At 40.4% G+C, this 18,345-nt stretch overlaps 4 protein-coding genes and 2 long non-coding RNA genes across 7 annotated transcripts; 3 read left to right on the top strand and 3 right to left on the bottom strand.

Moving 5' to 3' along the window:
- The first annotated feature begins 451 nt into the window (after positions 1-451).
- On the top strand, positions 452-1,318 carry LOC145707750 (uncharacterized). The gene is made up of 2 exons (XM_081785320.1): positions 452-1,136; positions 1,181-1,318. Exons 1-2 carry the CDS (start codon positions 572-574, stop codon positions 1,285-1,287), a joined length of 672 nt encoding a protein of 223 aa, XP_081641446.1. The 5' UTR covers positions 452-571; the 3' UTR covers positions 1,288-1,318.
- A 606-nt stretch (positions 1,319-1,924) lies between these two features.
- On the bottom strand, positions 1,925-3,423 carry LOC145707489 (uncharacterized). Its single transcript, XR_014134755.1, has 4 exons — positions 2,673-3,423; positions 2,417-2,530; positions 2,316-2,372; positions 1,925-2,237 (listed from the first exon to the last, which is right to left on the bottom strand). It is a non-coding gene; the product is annotated as an uncharacterized LOC145707489 (long non-coding RNA).
- Positions 3,424-4,580: 1,157 nt separating this feature from the next.
- On the bottom strand, positions 4,581-8,548 carry LOC145706580 (uncharacterized). Of its 2 annotated transcripts, none has more exons than XM_081783999.1 (14): positions 8,435-8,548; positions 8,116-8,389; positions 7,780-8,029; positions 7,435-7,735; positions 7,127-7,393; positions 6,891-7,084; positions 6,683-6,847; positions 6,412-6,636; positions 6,233-6,366; positions 5,993-6,183; positions 5,881-5,952; positions 5,722-5,836; positions 5,608-5,675; positions 4,581-5,564 (listed from the first exon to the last, which is right to left on the bottom strand). In XM_081783999.1, the coding sequence occupies exons 1-14, from the start codon at positions 8,496-8,498 to the stop codon at positions 5,521-5,523; spliced, it is 2,364 nt and encodes a 787-aa protein (XP_081640125.1). In that variant the 5' UTR covers positions 8,499-8,548; the 3' UTR covers positions 4,581-5,520. The 2 variants fall into 2 exon arrangements, with proteins under 2 accessions (XP_081640125.1, XP_081640126.1); XM_081784000.1 differs by having other exon boundaries at positions 7,819-8,029.
- Positions 8,549-9,661: 1,113 nt separating this feature from the next.
- LOC145706578 (uncharacterized) lies at positions 9,662-12,342 on the top strand. Its single transcript, XM_081783998.1, has 4 exons — positions 9,662-10,088; positions 10,180-11,412; positions 11,460-11,809; positions 11,851-12,342. The coding sequence occupies exons 1-4, from the start codon at positions 9,662-9,664 to the stop codon at positions 12,097-12,099; spliced, it is 2,259 nt and encodes a 752-aa protein (XP_081640124.1). The 3' UTR covers positions 12,100-12,342.
- A 1,386-nt stretch (positions 12,343-13,728) lies between these two features.
- On the bottom strand, positions 13,729-14,747 carry LOC145710262 (uncharacterized). Its single transcript, XR_014135026.1, has 4 exons — positions 14,725-14,747; positions 14,407-14,681; positions 14,028-14,358; positions 13,729-13,855 (listed from the first exon to the last, which is right to left on the bottom strand). It is a non-coding gene; the product is annotated as an uncharacterized LOC145710262 (long non-coding RNA).
- Positions 14,748-16,334: 1,587 nt separating this feature from the next.
- Positions 16,335-18,331, top strand: LOC145710261 (uncharacterized). Its single transcript, XM_081787981.1, has 6 exons — positions 16,335-16,526; positions 16,810-16,932; positions 17,106-17,277; positions 17,327-17,514; positions 17,860-18,044; positions 18,091-18,331. Exons 2-6 carry the CDS (start codon positions 16,836-16,838, stop codon positions 18,250-18,252), a joined length of 804 nt encoding a protein of 267 aa, XP_081644107.1. The 5' UTR covers positions 16,335-16,526; positions 16,810-16,835; the 3' UTR covers positions 18,253-18,331.
- The last annotated feature ends 14 nt before the right edge of the window (positions 18,332-18,345 follow it).

Below are 18,345 nucleotides of genomic sequence, written 5' to 3'. Positions count from 1 at the left end.
CGAGCCTGGCTCGAAGAGCATTTCTGTAATCATATTGGCAAGCGAATTACACTTGATGATGTTGAGCGAGCAACTAATCTCTCTTTGAAAGTGTCAACAGGCGATTTTGCAGCTATAAGTGAGCTCAGCAGTTTTTATGATGATATTCTCAGACGTCCTAACGACACTGCTTGCTATATAAATACTCAAGATTCAATGGCAAATTCAACAGATTATATTTTGGAAGGAAACCCTACGGACGAAGTATACGAATATGAAAACTTTGACCTTGAATCATTTTCAAAGGTCGAGACAATCATCACTAATTTGGCTGAAGGTATTCCAGATTTCAATCCTTGCGCACAGTTTGGCCATCGGATAAAAATAACTATTACCATTGTGTATAGTCAAAGCTTTATATTATAAAGTTTATATCATAAGAATCCTCTTTAATTGCTCTATCGATTTTTTATCCTATAGCAGCCAGTTTTTATGTGAAAGAAGCTGCGAAAAAGATATTGATTGCGTTGAACAATGCACTGCAGGGTTGTGTATACTCGAAGAAATCGACTTTTCGGAAATCAGCGAAGACATGGTCCAGGAAAATAACGTTCCGCTGGATATATTTGGCCTGTTTACTGACTTCTTCAATATCTATAGCAACTTTGGGAATGCTGAAAGCATCGATTTCAACGAAGTAAAAGTGTTTTTGTCAAAGTGGGAACTTGTTGATTGGCTTGAGCAACACTTTTGCAATTTTACCCGCAAAAATATATCTATCGATGATATTGAGCAAGTCACAACATTATCAGTGAAAGTTTCAACTGGAGATTTCACAGCGATACCCATTCTAGTGAGCTTATACGAAGAAGTATTAGCACGTCCAGATGCTCCTTCATGCCTTCCAGAGGTCGATGAAAACATAGAAGAACATTTATTTTCTCCGGGAAAAAGTACAACTGAAAAAATAGCCAAACAGACGGTTGACGACAAATCTGCTTCACAAGACGATTCCGAAGCTTATGCAGAGGCTGTTAGCTGCCAAAACAAGTACGAGCTATTCGTCGACTGTGGACCCAAACAAGAATGTCGGATAACTTGCGAAACCTACTACACGGGCATAAACAGTGAATGTGATGAATATGCTTGCGTCCCTGGTTAGTCTCCCTTGTTTGCTTATTTTCTAAAATAATGTCTTTAGGATGTATTTGCCCTTATGGATGGTTGCTGAACGAAACACAAGAAAAATGCGTGAGGGATCCTCGCCAGTGCTCAATCCCATACCATTTATACATGCCTTACGTCTGAAAAATACCTATCATTTAATAAAGTATTATAATCTACTAAGAAAATACCTAATCTTATAGTCGCCCTCGAAGGACTGAAAATAGATTTGGCCCAACAAGTCAAGACAATATTATCAAGTGACTATGACATCAGTACTGTGATTGCTGCGAGACATCTCTTCTCAACCGACAATCAAGAATTCATATCAGAGTTGTTGTGTATTGATAAGTTCTGATGTCCTTCAGATAGAAAAAAAATTGGAATGATCATGTTTTGAGAACATTAGGTCTTTTCCTCTCAGATCAGAAATATACAAATTCTACTTAACGCCGAAACGCACAGCGACCAATTAATTGGTACATTGCCCTTCAGTGCCATTTCAACACATTTGGAAATTCGCATGTTTACTGATATTTATGTAATGATATCGGTATAGTATGGGGATAAAATTGAAGCTAAGCGTCTGAGAATTATTAATCTGTATCATTTATACAGTGAGCTAATCAGTTTCATTGTTAAAAAGGGGTAAATGGGGAATACCAATTAATTGGTACGATCTGCGTTCGACGTTGAAAAAATTTTATGCGTTCTGGCGTTAATGTACATGTAATATTAGAGGCTGAAAGTAAGGAAAAGAAATTCCCTGAACTTTTTCATAAGAATTATCAGTCCGAGTAGATTTTTTTGAATTTTATTAAGTAAAATTTAAATCGAGGATGAAAGCATTGAAAGTATGAAAGGAAGAAGTAGAAAATCACAATGAAAATGTAGAATGCGAAAATGTAACGCGTCGCGAAACGATTTTTTTGGTTTCTTAGGAAGGCTGTTGAATAATATGAATTAAAAGAATAGCTCAGATAACAGAATATAACAAAAAAGAAAGAAGGAACTCAAAATTCAATGGTTCGCATGCCAAGAGTGATGTTGAGTTTTCTGAGGCCTTCTTTGTTTCGATGTTGACAATAACTTGACTAAAAGGAAGTTAGAAAGATTCTTCCAAACGCGTCAGAATTATTTTACTGCGCGAAGTTTGGCTATTTTTAACTCACCATAATTGGTACACGGGGCTCGGAGGTCTTAGCAACATCAGTGACAGAACTGGTTACCTTTAAATATAACTTGCAAGTTCATAAATTTCAAATGATCAAACCTGTTGGTTCTCGGCTTCCATGATTTTCTGACGAGGGGGATCTTCTCTGTATTTTATGTGAAAGAATAGCGGGGTACACCGATGCTTTTGTTGTCGGAAATCAATTGAATCCGGCTTAAATATTTACCAATCTGGGCTGGGCAATGTTCTGCTCGATGCAAATAATTAAGTGGATCACTCGTAGCGGAGAGTGAAATAGACGCAAAAAGAGTGGACGGGGTAGGGTACGGGTCTTGGTTTTAACACTTTTGCTCACCCTTGAACGAGACGAGAAGCTCAAAAACTTGAAAACAGTTTCCCAAAAATAGGAATGCCCTGGCAAGTCGAAGCCCTTTCGTTAAATAATGCCGCTTGGCCAGCAGTGGTGAGTTTGGAGCTGCCTCCTATGGAGAGCGATAGCGCCTAGCAAAGCAGAATACATCCCCCGACCGACCGATTCGATGGTCATACAGACATTGTATCAACACAGATAACTCACCAGCACGATTAAACTTGCAAGGTCAGCTGTTTTTGAGCGCATTTCGACAGTGGCTTCTACTAATTTGCAAAGTAGTAAGATAGATTAAAATTGCCACAAGTATACATCCTTGACCTTATAGTTATCTGCGAAGGTAGCACCCACAAAGTAACTGCATAATCTTCAAGATGCTAGAGTGGCCGCGCAAGTCCAACTTGAAAACACTTACGGATAGGGATATTTCCATAAAGCCAGTTGGCGACTACCAGGTCAAAGGTCAACCATGATCCCTGAAACCAGGTCGAATACTGGAAATTGTAGTATATCATCCGATAGGCTTATCGGATTGGCTTGATTTATATAACGTGAAAGCTATTATTAAAAGTCAAGGCACGATGGTTCATTCCCTACTTCGAAATGTTGTTGTTGATATCATGCTCTGAATGCATGGTGCAAAAATTTGAAGAGATTTCACAATTTCTGTTCTGATTTTTGTCTGTGAGAAAAATGAATTCTCCAATAAAATATGTCAAACAAAAAAATTTTGCAACCGCCCTTTAGAATGCTTCTAAAGCGGCGTGCTACCCTATCATGGCAATAAATTTCGCCCCATAAAAAGCCCGTCGGAGATTTTGCTAAACGGAATTTAAAAGCCCTACTGCTGTAGCGTGAAAAATAACGCCCTCATCAATGCATAAATTATTAATGCAAATTTAGGTTTTTCAATATTTTATTTGGTAGTGAGTGGCGCTTGATACGCAGTGATAATAGATAAAATAATTAATGTAGGGCTTTTGAATGGAGCATTGATAAGGACAGTGGGAGACTGTTATCAGCGAAGAAAAGTATTTCGTTAATCTATCCATAAAAATATCGTTTTTAAGTATTTTTTTCGCTTATAAGTTAGACTCAAGTAATCGTGTGAATTAGTCTAGACCAACTTTTGATCTATAAAGTGAACATAACGAAAAAAGGCACGGAAATTTATCATTGTCTAAATGCCGAGCTTTTTAATCGCCGAAAAATTCCTTGATGTCAATAGGGTCTTCTTCGTCTTCGGAGAAAGTCGCCTTGAACCTGAATCGAAAAATAAAATTGTGCTACTCAACTCTTTCATACTTTCTTAGGTTCTCTTTGCCAGTCACATATTGACAGAGTTCTCGTCTGTTCTTTTCGGTGATCCGCATAATCGTTCGTTGGCATTCGTCTCTACAGTTCGTCATCAAGCGGAGTTTTTGTTCTTCGGAGGCACCAACTTCCCGTCCGAGCCGTTCAACTTCATTTTTGAAGAGAGCAAATGGTTGTCTCCAACATCTTTCGAAGTCCAGATCAGGAGGGGGAGGCTCTACTCGTTTCTTCTTCGATCTGCCTGAACAGAGATTTAAATCTTTGTCTTCGTTTTAGTTTTACCATTTGGCTTCTCTTCGAATTCATCTTTAATTACTATTGCTTTGCTTGTGCGTTTTTTTCTCGGCATTCTTTCGAAAAATGTAATTTTACTCGCATTCCTTCGTACCAAACTGACAGTTTATACAGCGGTATCCCGCTGAGAGGCAATCAGATTGTAAGAAATACGCCACAGCACCTGCCTAATACTAATGGTATGATTAGGATCTAACTATCCGCTGCTAATATGGTGATAAATTCGTGCATAACCAAGATGCGGACTAGAGAAATATGTAGAGAGTCTATTTTGATAAAAAAAAGCTCCTATGCTTCCATTTTTGGTTCATTTTTTATTCGTAAACAAATTTCAGTAAATACTTTTTGCTGGCCACAATAAAACATATAATTGAACTCACGTGGCTTCGATACGATGTATAGGAGGAATGAACGTTAGAGGAGTGAGCAGAGTAAAAAAATACGAACAGCACTAGTTCTGTAAGTAGCTTAATACTTTTTGTTCGGGAATTTGCGGAGAATCGGGAGAATGAATGGTCCAATCTGACAAAAGAGAAAAGGACAACTTAAAACAATTGCTGATGAAATTTACTAATTAGGGAATCTAATTAAAAGGCACTTGGATATTTTGACTCAAACACAAATAGAAACGAGAACTTCAATCAACTAAGTTTCGCCGTGAAATCTAAAACGGTGACTTTCGAACGTAAAAGGCGTCAGTGATTGCTTTTACTCGCTTCAGAGTTAAATATTTTGTTCGTCGCACTTGAGATGCAGTTTTTAATTCTAAAATCTACGAGTAGATATAATTGTAGACTCAGGATGCATTAATTACGATGTGAGATACTTCTATAAGAAATGGGTTTCATACAGAATAATTTTTTCAGACAAATCGAGGTTTGTTTTCATAGCAATAAAAAAATACTTAAAATAATAATTTCATTTATTAATAATTTTAAAATCAGAGAAAAATGGGGCAGAAGAAGTGAGTTTCCTCCGCGAGAAGGATTTTGATATTAGTAAGCTGACCAAAGATTGAGAGAAACGGTGCTCAGTTCCCAAAGAAGGTGAGTGCACTGTTGGTGGAGACTTGGGAAGAAACGGAAAGAAGGAGCAGCAAGTATGATCAAGTTGGGAAGGCACTCGCACAGTTCCAGTCAGCCCTTCTTAATTGAAGGGCTTGGAGAAGGAGAGGAGACCAATGAAGAGGGGTAAATTTTGTGGTAGAATAATAATTTTGCGGCACTCACACCTTCGATACTTTTTTATATAAATCTTTGAGTCCTTTGACTAAAACAGACGGTTAGACAGGTTCTGTTGAAACTGCACTTACTATTGTTTTCTTTCATATAATTCCAAACTTTGCACTCTTCATCAGAATGCGAAAATTGACAAACTTCCCTGAACAGAAAAGTAAGCATGAAAGAAGGGAACGCTCTGGACTTACCCATAATCACACCGACTTTTATCGCGAATATTTTTACAAACGACGAATGTGGAAGGTAAATTTGCATTATTTTTATTGAACACCGTTAATAAATCTCTCACTAGCGACCATTTTTCTGAAATAAAGGTGTCCGACAAGCGTAAGTTTACGGCTTCTTACCAATATAGACGTATAATAAGGGGTCCCTCCAACTGTGAGAATTTCGTGGAAGAGAACAGTAATTAGTTTTTCCTAAAATTTAAATCATCGGCCGAAGTTGTGCGCGCTTTACCTTTTCGTTCTACAGTTTGCCCGTTTTTGTGGCAGCTCGAACAGATCCACTTGTGCTTGAAATTAAAGGTAGAAGAAAAGGGAGCAGGGGAGCCCGAATTGGGCGACTGAAGGCTGTTTGCGGTGGCTAAAATCTCATCAGGCAAAACTCCGTGTGATACGAAAATTCTCCACGCATCCAATTCGACCATACTGAATTTATCGTTCATGGAAATCCACTGCTGCAGTAGCTTGTTTGTACCTGTGCGCAAAATAACAGTGATCGCCGCGGTTACATCTATTTGTGCTCGAGTAGCGACAAAGTTCCATAGTTTTACCATCGGGTGTGTCCCGAATGATATTTGGCCGCTGACCCATATTTGACTGATAGTAGAGCTATACCAATTAATTAAATGTTTGCGTTTTCCCTTTTGTTCTTACCGTTTCTTCGGTACAATTACAGGCACTAGGATCGTCGAGATGTGAACCGTTGCAGGTGAAGAAGAAGCCACTGTATTGGCGGAGGAAATGAGCGATAGGATCCACAACGGGGTCGGTGAAGAGACGAGTTCGGTTGAAAAGGCCGCGTCGTTCATAAGACCAAATTTCTTTCTCTTCTTCGTTATAGCAAAATGTACAAGCGTCGTTATATGGACACGCCTCGTTCTAAAACGCGGCTCCCTGAGACACTGCAGCTGCCATAATCGTCTACCTGTGATATGTGTCTGCAAAGAAGAAAAGGACCACGATAATCTATATGATGAGGCATATTACGCACGCGTTTCCAAATTTTAGAGTCATTAGAGCGGACAACTAAGACATTCTTCGCGCACTGATGTCCAGGAGGAGGGAGATGGTCGAATCCATCAAATCCAACCTACGAGAAGATAGTCAAGCGCTTTTCCCTTGAAAGTGAATACCCTTCGTTGAAGGAAACAGACAGAGCAAATTCTTGCGAATTTAAAGCCCTGCGCAAGTTTTTCGTTTAAAATTCCAGTCTGCTCGGCCTGGATGAGTTCGTGGCCTTGAAGGTGATCGCTAGAATCGCGACGAGAAAGCTCAGCAACGGTGGCGGCGATCTTCTCTCTCGAGTCGGCTTTAATAGCAGGAGAGGCTAAAAAAATTAGCAAAGGAATTGAGCAAAGATGTAAGTTACGTTTTTCAGATGATGCGGTATTATTAGAGGCGATAACATCCTTCAAAGTTTTTGGAGGTGGTGGATGATGATATGGTGGCGTCGTAGAAGGCGGCGATTCTCGAGCAGCACCGTAGTTTTCGATATTCCACTTTTGTTCCGAAAGTCTTTTCTTCGCGTCTTTTATGTCTTCCGTGAAATCAAGTTCATCCGGATCGTCTGAAGCGAGTAAGCTTTCTACTCGGCGTCGTAAATTGTCGCCGATGAAATTCACATTCGACAAATCTTCTAAAATCGGCAGTTAGCGATTGATGATGCGGTAAGCTTGCCTGTGCTCCCTTCATCTGCCATATTCAGTCCCCATTGATCATGCTTTTGCTTCGGCCGATCCTGGCCAATAGAACCGGGTGAGGGAAAGCCAGATCCAGCTGGCCGGTTACTCATCGGTCCAATTGGCTTAACCGGGCGATTGGAGTTGGGCGACCCTATCGAAGAAGAAGTCCCCGAATCCCACGATGATTTGCCTCGTTTCTCGACAGGAGCAGAATAAGATGTGTTGCCATTTGAAAAGCCGTCAAAATCGTGTGCAGAAGGAAATACTGACATACTTTCTCCGTCGCTCTTGTTGTTCTAAACATTCGTTGTCTATTTCTATGTTTAAAGTTCATTAATACTTGAGTATACGAGATAGGGGATATATCAAATCGACTTGCCATGTGCTTCAAGTTTGGAGCAAGGAAACTAGACTCGCCGAGAGTTGGCGACATGGGCGAGTGATGCTTGAAAGATTCGGCAGCGCGTTTCCCATATTGTTCTTTCAACATTTTCTGCTCAGGAGTCAGACGAATTCCAAATTTTTCTAGTTGAAGAACGATCATATCAAGCGTCTGCGGGGTCTGCGGTAGGGGCGCTTCAAACTGTCCTTTTTAGACGATTAGAAAAATAATGAACTTCCATTCAACGAACAATATTATCATATTAGCTACTAATTGTTCTTTCATCGCATTCCTGTAGTCCCGTTTAAATCATGATGATTAGGTGGGACAGGGCTGGCCCATGGAAGAGTGGAGCTTTTACTGGTGAAAAGATCTCGCGGTGGGACACTCTGGGGCGATTGCCTGTGCTTTGGCCAGCTTGCGCCGATGGCATTGGAGGGACTGGGCGAACTAGACGGCGAGTAAGCACTGGTGCCATTCATCAAGCCCAAATCAGAGGAGAGCGTCCTTTCTGTCAACGAGGAAATGCCAAATGGGTTGAATGCGGAAAGTCCATGTGCGGAGAGACCTAAATCCGCTATAAATGCTTCTTGTTTTTATTCCGATCATTTACCAGGCACAAGAGCGGGCTTCGCTGTGTTGAGAGGCGTTAATAAAGTGTTTTCTTCACGATCCATTTTGTTCCTTTTCTTTAGTCTCAGTACATCTAAATAAGAAACGCGTTAGAATCGGAGCGTTTTCAGTCGCAAAATCAAACAGAAACGAACAGTCAATCCCTCTCGAGTTTTCTTTTCAAGGCAGCGATCGCTTCTACGTTTGCTGGCTGTCCAATAAGTCTGCCAAAGTTTCTCTTGAATCGTGGTCGTGAAATTTTCTCGTCTAGCGCAAATGCAAAATGCAATAAAATTCACTCCCCTTTCCCTTTTCTTCGCCAAATGCATCATCAAGGGAAAGCTAAATAAATTATTATTTCATCAGTGAGTAGCCAGCCCACCGTAACAGCATTTCTGGCATTAGACTTCATCACACGAATAACATTTCTAATGAGAGTCTGCAATAACTAACGGCTTCATTAATTATCCAGCTAAAGTCAAAATAAAAGTATCAGACTCGGAGACCCCTTCCCTATCCACTGAAGACAAGTGTCTTTCTGACCATTCTGGATTTTAGGATTAAAAGTGTTGCTTCTCTAGATAGATGTTACGTCAATACTGTCTATCACGTGATGTACTTTATTTCGATTCTGTGGGCCAATTTCAATAAGGAATCCAAATTCCAAATCCTAACCCCCCATGTTTTTGTGCTCGTTGGAAAGAGCGGAAAAAGTTACGTCAGAAAAAAATAGTTTTAGAGGCTGAGTCATCATTGATGACGTCATGGCGGCTGGTTGAAGTTCCAAAAGTCCCAAAAGTTTGATACGCTCTCATTTTTTTTCCACAAATGGAAAATTTGAGTTCAATACTGGAAAATGATCGCCTTGACCTACTCTAGGTGAAGAGCTATATATGAAAGATCAAACTCTAGATCATTTAAGGTCATCCGGGGTCATTTGAGGTCACAAATCAAAATAAAATTTTGCGCATTTTTCTATTTTTGAGAAATTCTGCGCATTTCTCGGGGTAGATTTATGCTTTGCTCCAGGCGAAACCTGATGATTCATTTTGCGCAAGCCGCCGACCAATAATGCGCGCTGATAAGAGCGGACATTGCTCGCATTTCGAAGAGTCAGATCACTATTGAGGACAATTCGACAGAGAAAATTTTGCGCAAATTTATTTTTCCTTTTTATATTTTTATTCTGTTATTTAATTATCAGAGATAGTTATTAAAATGTTATAGAATGCTTGAATACCCTTTTGAAAATGATGAGTCGCTGAGAAAATTTACTCTTCATCGGGACATAAACAAATCCACAAGGCTCTATCATAAATGCTTTTTATGCAACGATAACATAGGAAGTTCTAAAGAGAAAGTCACTCGTGCGCGAAAATTAAGAGTCAGAACACACTACAATCAATGCATCGCAGTTGCTGATATCTTCGGCAGATTGGAGGAAGTCCATTCGAAGAAGCAAGTGTTAGAGAATCACGCGTCGTTTCAACTTGGTCCTGACTGCTCGTTTTGCGCTGAAAAGAATTTCAAGGATTCCGATGAGCTTCTTCTTCACTATCTTTTCTGTGATCCGGCAACAGAAATTATAGAAGAAAGCAAAAGAAATTCGCAAGAGCAAGCTGAGTCCCAACAGAGCCTTCGCGACGGACTGGAAGGTAAACTGAAAACTTTGCGCATTTTTTTAAAACGCGCAAAATTTTTGTTACAGCGATTTTTCGGAGTCTCAGAAATTCAAAATTAACTTAGGAGTCGAAATTGATCATGACGCTGGTCATCAGAGTTCCTCAACAAACAGCTCACAATCAACAGATGGGTCGAGTGTCTCTAAGCCGAGTGATCCTTCTGATGACGAATATGCTCGCGAAGAAAGCTTAAATGAAACTCGGGAGTCGATTGAGAACATGGTGAAACGAATGCGCAAAATTAAGGACAAGGAATTCGGCGAAGCTTCAGCAGAACTGAGCAAAGCAATGTTAGCTATTTACAACGAACGAAAAAGTGAAGTCCCGGAGAACAGCTTCAACTCAAATTTTGCGCAACATTGGTTCCACATCCCCCACAAGATGAAAATTCAAGCTTTAGCGTGCGTGCTTCCCGAGTCATTCATGTTTGGCGTTGATCGAAAAACTCAAAACCGATTCGTTAAATTCTTCAATAATCTATCAGAGCCTTTTAAAGAGCCAAAACATCCTCAGACCATGACAGTTCATCACATCGAAGAGGCGCTTCTTCTGAAAGAAAAACAGATATATGAAATTGCCGATGAAGAAGCAGACCAACACGGAAAAATAATGCGCGGAGTCACCGATGAAGATATCTCTTCTGTCCTTCAGTACTTATATTTCCACTCCGATGAAGCGCCGGAGACGGATATATTTGAGTTCTATGAGCAGCGTCTCCGGAAGAAAACATCGGAAAACTTCTTTCGCGTCTTCATGTCAGAAGAAAACCACAAGCTTTACTCAGTAGTACAGTTTGAAGTTGCAAGTCCAGAAGAAGCCGATGACAACAACGACGAGAACAATCAACCGCCGCTCGATGAAGACGCGCAAAATTTTGCTCAAAGAGAGCCAGAAGATGAGCCGATCGATGATTACGCGCAAAATTTTGCGCAAAGAGAGCCAGAGGATGAGGCGTTGGATGAAGACGCGCAAAATTTTGCGCATGAAGAGCCAGAAGATGAGCGGCAAAACCTTGCGGAAGACGAGCCGGGAGCAGAAGCGGAAGAGCCAGGAAATGCGCAAAATTATTCAAAGCCTGTCAAAAAGAAATTTCGCTGCGATCGGAGGTTAGCGCACAACAAATTCTCTTTGCTTTGCGAAGAATTCAACAAGGAGAGATGCAGAGACGGAAAGCCTCAAATCTCTGCATTTCAGTTCAAACAGCTCATTCCGCCTCTTTTTGTTGAACCAAAAGTCAAAGATGAATATTCGTGCTTATGCGCACCCTGTTTTTCTTTGCGAAACACATTGTCTAGAGGTAAAGATATTGAATTTTTAAGCAAAATTTCCATAATTGATTTTAAGTTGCCGATCTCTTATTCCTTCTGAAGATCACGGAACGCAATCTTTCAATTGAGGAAGTCATCGTATTCCTCATGGAGGTTAAAGGCTGTGACGATCCGCTGTATCCTTCATTAGGAGTGTTCGATGATGCTTGCGCAAAATTTAGCTGCTCTCATGGTCCCAACTCAAAAGCCGAAATCAACGTTGCGCTTTCAGAAAAATATAAGAAGATCAAAGACATCATGGAAGACACGTCAACCGATGTCTTGCCGAAGTTTTATGTCAAAGTGATGGCTGATCTTGCAAGGAAAAGAGACAATGAGAGGAGAATTCTCAAAAACATTGCGCAAACCAAAACACTTTCCGCAAAAGTTTGTAATGAAAAAATGCGCAAAATTTTATTCGATTTCAGGAACTACTGATTGAGGCTGCGCAACGTTGCAAGAACGATCTTTTTCATCATAATGAGACGCGACATACAGGCCATCTTTGCACAAAATTGAGACGCGGAATAATCCATCCTCCAACCGCTTTGATCTGTGAATGCGATTTCAGTGGAGAATACAGTGCCGGGAAAACTGGTGGAACGGTCACCCAAAATGTGAATTCGCCCTCCATCTTTGCGCAAAATTATGATTTTTTAGAACGCGCTTCGCGGTAACAACGACGAGCTTGTCATCCATTGTTTCACCATTTGGGGATATTTTATGCTCGATGGTAAACTAACGAGAAGAAGATTCAATTCCTGCTTGATGTATTGGAAAGACGACAGCAATGCTTATTCGAAAAAGGGCGGACATATTGTAAAGCTTCACTTCCAGAAATGCTTAAAATACATCGAGGACAATGAAGTTTTCGAGGGCTACGAACGTGCGATTCTCATGAGCGACCAGGCTGTCGTAAGTTTTGTTATTCAAAAATTTGCGCAGAATAAAAATCTGCGCAAAATTATAATTTTGCGCGTAATGAAGAATTCGGCGCAGTTTGTTTACATCATATGTAGGATTATCGATCGTGGAAAGTACTTTCTGATGTGTCTGACGAGGATGGATGGGGCCTTCCCGTATGCAAAGTTTTCAAACAAAGTCGCCACGGGAAAAGCACGGTAAGGGATCAACACATTCCTCTATTTATTGAACTTGATCGAAGATCGATGGTGTTGGAGGGCATGCGAAAACAATGATGAAGCGCGACGAGCTCAATGGGAAATGTATTCCTGCTATTGGCCTCGGCGATTATCTTCCTTCTCTCGGTGAACGACTGACTGCTAACATGGTCGATCCGAATGGCATCTTTCATTGCTTTGCTCATATCCCGCTTCCAACAGACTTGCGCATTATGATGGTACATGACAATCTCTTTATGAATATGGGAAAGCTTTCGAAAAAGGGCAGCGACGGATCGAAAATAATTACTGGACAAAGAAGTATCCGTATGATCAAGGCAAAGGTCGAAGAAAAGCGATCCGGCAGCTACTACTTGTATAATATAAGCAATACTGTCTGTCCAGATTTATGCGATTCTTGTCTCTTCTCTGCTGCAGACTTCTGTTCAAAATGCGTTTCCTACGAAATCTCCGGCAATCAGGCCGAGTTTCACCCACTTGAATAAATACTCTTACCTAGATTTTTGCGCGCATTTTTTGTTAAAAAGTCAAAAATGCGCAAAATTTTATTTTGATTTGTGACCTCAAATGACCCCGGATGACCTTGAATGATCATTTTTGTGACCAGGAAACAAATTTAAATGCTTTATTTCATTATTTGGAAGTATTCTATTGCAATTCAACATTTTTAGGTTGAAATTTTGAAAAAATCGAAAAAAAAAATTTTTTTTCTAGAGTTGGATATTTCATATATAGCTCTTCACCTAGAGTAGGTCAAGGCGATCATTTTCCAGTATTGAACTCAAATTTTCCATTTGTGGAAAAAAAAATGAGAGCGTATCAAACTTTTGGGACTTTTGGAACTTCAACCAGCCGCCATGACGTCATCAATGATGACTCAGCCTCTAAAACTATTTTTTTCTGACGTAACTTTTTACGCTCTTTCCAACGAGCACAAAAACATGGGGGGTTAGGATTTGGAATTTGGATTCCTTATTGAAATTGGCCGTGACTAAAATATGATCCAGCCCGGCGCTAGGCTATGAACTCGAAAGTTGATTTATAATTAAATACCTTTGCGACAAGTAGAGCCCGTGAGAGAACAGTAAAAAAAGAACGAACAGAGTAGCCCTCCAAGAAAACTAAATCGATTCTAGAAAGCCTTTCGGGTCATTGGAAAAACATAATTTAATCCTTGACTTCAATATCTTCGATAATCTCTGGGACACAAAAGCCAATATCAACTAATTCCTGTGCGTTGAAGACTTTGGCGGTGCTGAGCATGTATAGCGCGTTCTGAGCGCCGACCAGCCTGTTAATCATGATTCATAGCTGAGCTCTCTTTCTGTCGATCAGGCTGACTTGTTGATCGGTGAAATACTCTTAACTAAAGAAAAATTCAATTTAGAAAATGTATAATTCATCAAGCTCCAAGTCAGTGTTTCTAAGTGGCTGACTGAATCATTAATGATTGAACACGGAACCTAACAAGACGAGTAGCACCAGCCCAGCCTGGCTGTGAACACGAATCTCTACCGAACACTCCGATGCAACATTTCTAATTCGCCGGAGAAAGAAAAATGTCTGGCGCGGTTTAATATCCGAGTGTCTGCTGATAGTCTCACTCTTGCCTAAATGAATTCAGAAGAGGGCAGACAAGACAGTCTAAGCTTATTCTTGCGCCGTCATTAATTGTAAACAAAGATAACTACAATTATTAACTGATTCCACGAAAAAAGGGATATAAAAACACACGAAAATTTCGAAAATTGAGATTCGCTCCTGAAGGGCGAGGTTCTTGTGAACAGTGGCCAACTAAAGCATCAGTTTTCAAAGATGTTTTAATCGAACGTTAAATGAAACCTTTGCTTCTGGAGCGGCTATTCTCAAATCGGTGGCTGTTGGGGCGTTTCGGAAAAGTTGCCTTCTCTATTTTCGCGTTAATGTTTTTGTCTTATGTCTGGTCGAGTTCCAGGGAGGTACTCGACTCTATCCAAACGTTCCCTGTCGCTAACTCAGAGCCGCCCCCGAATGCTGGACCATTAATAAAAGAAACTGTGAGTTGATTGTCATTCGAATACAACCGATTCGTTGCCGCATGCATAAATTGAGCCATTTTAACGCCATCTTCTGGGGTACTTAATAAAAAGATTCGCAAGGGATGAACTTTCGAAGCCTTGCCCGAATTCCGAAAGGCAACTTTACAAAAGGTTTCATTTTAGCCGTTTTTGCGCTGCTAGATCAGTTCTACAAAAATTGACTCTGAAAATAGTAACTGTGCTAAATCAGGGCTAGTACGTAATTATTCAAGCTCACGTGAAAATCGACTGCCTAGACTAGTGCCGAGTAGTTTCATTTTAAGGGAGTGTTTTTTGTGATAATCCCATTTTTTTAAATAAAAACTGAGAAACGGATAAATAAATTTACTCGATTTGAAAATAATGGAAAAACCGTTGTGAATAAAATCGGATTAAAAAATTCTACCGCGAAATTCATCTTCAATAAAGCAAAAAAAAAAAAAATATCAACTGCCCGGTGGGTTGGCTGATTCGACTGCCCTAGAAACCGTTTCTTAAGTCGGATCCAGCACAAAATGCTTTTCCTTCTCCAGTGAGGACGATGCCAGTTCCGTCGAATTTGTCCACCTCGTCGAGTACTCGCGCCAAATCGAGCATCATACTTTTCGGGTTCCATTTTTTAATTTCTTCCAGAGCAGAATTCTTCGTTCGAACCCATTCCTGCCAGTGAGAGCGTTGAATTTCTTCGGGTTGTTAATCCTGAATCGAAAGCAATTGAAAAGACTGAAAAAGGGGTTGTCTAAGAACCTGATGTAACCGATGTTCTTGTTGACTTGGAAGTCGACCGATCCTCCCTTGAGCTTTTCAAGTCGCGCTTCGACCGAACTACAAGCTGATCTGCTGCTCGCTCGAGATGTCAGACGAAACATTCTAAGAAGCGAAAACATGGAAATTGAAAAGTTGGCAAAATGAGTACTGTTTTTTAAAAATAATTTTGAAACCGTGTTCAACGAATGTGTCGCTTTCTGTAGAGTAATTTGGCAAAAAACTGTCTCTGAAATGGAAATGTTGGTTTTAGTTTTTTTCAACGCCCATCGCAGATAGAAATTCGCAAATATTTGCGCAGTCGAAAAATGGCATTCATTGGAAGCGTATTCATGCTTCTTTCTTTACTCAAATTTGAATTCGTCAAAGTTCAAAATCTAAAATCTATCAAAAAGAAAAGCGCTCTTTTGTTCGTTTCAAAGATGATCTCTTTTGTCTCCGAAACTCGACTTCGTAAAAACGAAAAGTGAAAATTCGAGTCGTTAGTTTTTCCAAAGCAGCGAATCAAATCATTTCATTTGAAAATCCGATGTGTTCGGATATAACTTATTTTGAATTTTCTAATTTTTGCAAAACAGCGGTTTGGCTCGAAACGGCTCGAAATCGCGAGCTCAAGTCAATAAAAGCCGAGGTCTTTTTTGGGAGGTTTCAGAGTCTGAAATTCAGACTTTGAATAGACGAAGGAAAAATGGGCGATGAACAAAGCAAAAGACAGAGTTTACAATTGAATTTACAGTAACTACGGAAGAGATTATCCTTAGCTGGTTAATGAATTAGGTACTTCGTAAGTTAAATAAATTATATAGAAAATTTTAAGATTTCAAGAAAAAGCTAATTGCAGGGACACTAGTGGCAAAATTGTTCTGTAGATAGTGTGAATGTTCTCAGGGAAAAGGAAAAGGGAAGGTCAATTGGAGTTGGCTTCGAGCGGCGCGCGATTGGCCTAGCGCGCTCTTGGCCATTAGCGCTCGACTTGAGCAAAGCGCAAAACGCGCCTTTTCCAGAAAATCGAAAAAAAGCGAAACTAAAGCGAGCAACAACTAGAGATTCTAGAGAACAAATAGAAGATTAACTTTAGTAAATCTACAATTACTAGCTTGTAGACTCTCTCTCTCAGCAAAGAAGAATCGAAGAATAAAGGTAAGCTTTGTTTCAAAGAGATTTTGACTTTCTAGAATTAAATTTCTTGAATTTGTATGTTCGATGAGAATATGATAAGGTAGCATGAATCAGATAAATATAGAAGAAATGAGCGATTCTATAACGGAAATGCTAAACGAAGGTTAAATTAATAGTGATGGGTTTCGTTGTGGAATTAATCTGGACTGGGAGTAGATTTTTAGTGCACCTTCACCTCATATTCGATCAGCGAAAGATCCGCTTCTCTTTCTCTTCAAATTCTACGAATTTAACGGATTTCTAGTCGCGTTTCCAAACGAAGAGGAACAGATGCGAACACGCTCGCAACGAAGATCTCTGGAAGCATCTTCTCAATCCGAACAACCGCAGTCGGAACAGATCGCCGCCGCTGCTCCAGTTTCTCAAGGTTTGTCTGAATTATCTCGGCTTCTCTAGCGCGCTCTTTTAACAAATGAACAATAATTTGGCAAACATTACGACCATGAGATTAAGCCGCTCTTTTTTACTCTAGCGAAGGTGACGCTACTCGATCTTTCCCTTTTTTATTCTTCAACAATTGTCAATTGCCAATCGATTTAGATGAAGCAGAAGTTGTTCCGCCAGTAGAACAACCTCGTCAAATGGCAACCAAATCAGTTTCCGCAAGGAACAGAACGAAAGTAAACAAAAAGCAAATCCTGGACCTGGACGCAATTGACAGTCCCTCCACCTCCTCGTGCAACTCCTCGGCAAACTCCTCAGGCATAATTTGGTATTTTTTCTCTTTAGTGTCGCTCGTTTAAACTAATTTTTCTTTTTAGCATTTCCGACTCGGAAGAATCAGGAGAACTGCCCGTTTGCGTCGACCTTACAAATACCAATAACAAGAATCAACGAGCGAAAAAGCGCCCGAGCCTCAGCCAAACCGTCATTTCGATCGACGACAGCGATGAAGAAGAAGACCGTGCTCCTGCTGCTAACGGCGGTCGACAGAACGAGCCGCAAAAAAGTACGTTTTGGAATTATTTTAGAAACGGGCTTCGAAATTAGTTCTTTTTCTTTCGTAAGTAAGTTAAAAAAGAGCTTCTATTTTCATCGAGAGCGTTTCGAAGTCATATAAGCGGGGTTCACGTTTTCGGGGGTTATCTTCCTCGAACTCTATTTAACCCTCATTTATCGATGAGCAGTGCCAGTACTGACCTTCCTCAGCAAAGTAAGAACCGTGTCAAATTCGCTCATTTTTTGCTCGAGATTTTCAAACTCGATTATGAAGTAACGAACAATCAATAGTATTTTATTTTCATGCCGTTTTCTTCTTTTGGACGGATTTGGGTAATTCATCAATCAATTTTAGAACCGAGTCCGAAAGCACCCGTGAAAGCAGCTAGAAAGCGACCAAAGATAGTTCTGAAAGAACTGATTCCGCTGACGAACCAGCCCGATTCAAGGAACGCTCCTCCGCCGCCACCAGCAGACATTGGCTTCTCCTGCAACATTTGCATGGAAACGATGGCCGAAATCAGAAGCAGCGGCAAAAAGGTATTTTTTTTGCTCAAAGTTTCTTTTCAATTTCGCTTCTTTTTAGATAGTGACGACTCCCTGCGGACATCCGTTTTGCAGGCCGTGTCTGGAGATGGCTGCATGCTCCGTGTACGGAAGAATGCCGGGCCCGAACCAAGTCGTCAACCATTGCCCCAAGTGCCGAAAGAAATACTCCCTTCGGCAGTTGATCGAACTCTTTGTGTAATTTTTTTCCTGACACATTTTTGGATATTTTCTGCGTCTTTTTTCTAAATCTCATTAAATCCTATTCACCCTCAGCATCACTACAGCAGCGTCA

This window comes from Oikopleura dioica, chromosome XSR (genome assembly GCF_907165135.1).
Source record: "Oikopleura dioica chromosome XSR, OKI2018_I68_1.0, whole genome shotgun sequence".
Lineage (NCBI taxonomy): Eukaryota > Metazoa > Chordata > Appendicularia > Copelata > Oikopleuridae > Oikopleura > Oikopleura dioica.
This window is presented reverse-complemented; position numbering and strand designations above follow the sequence as displayed.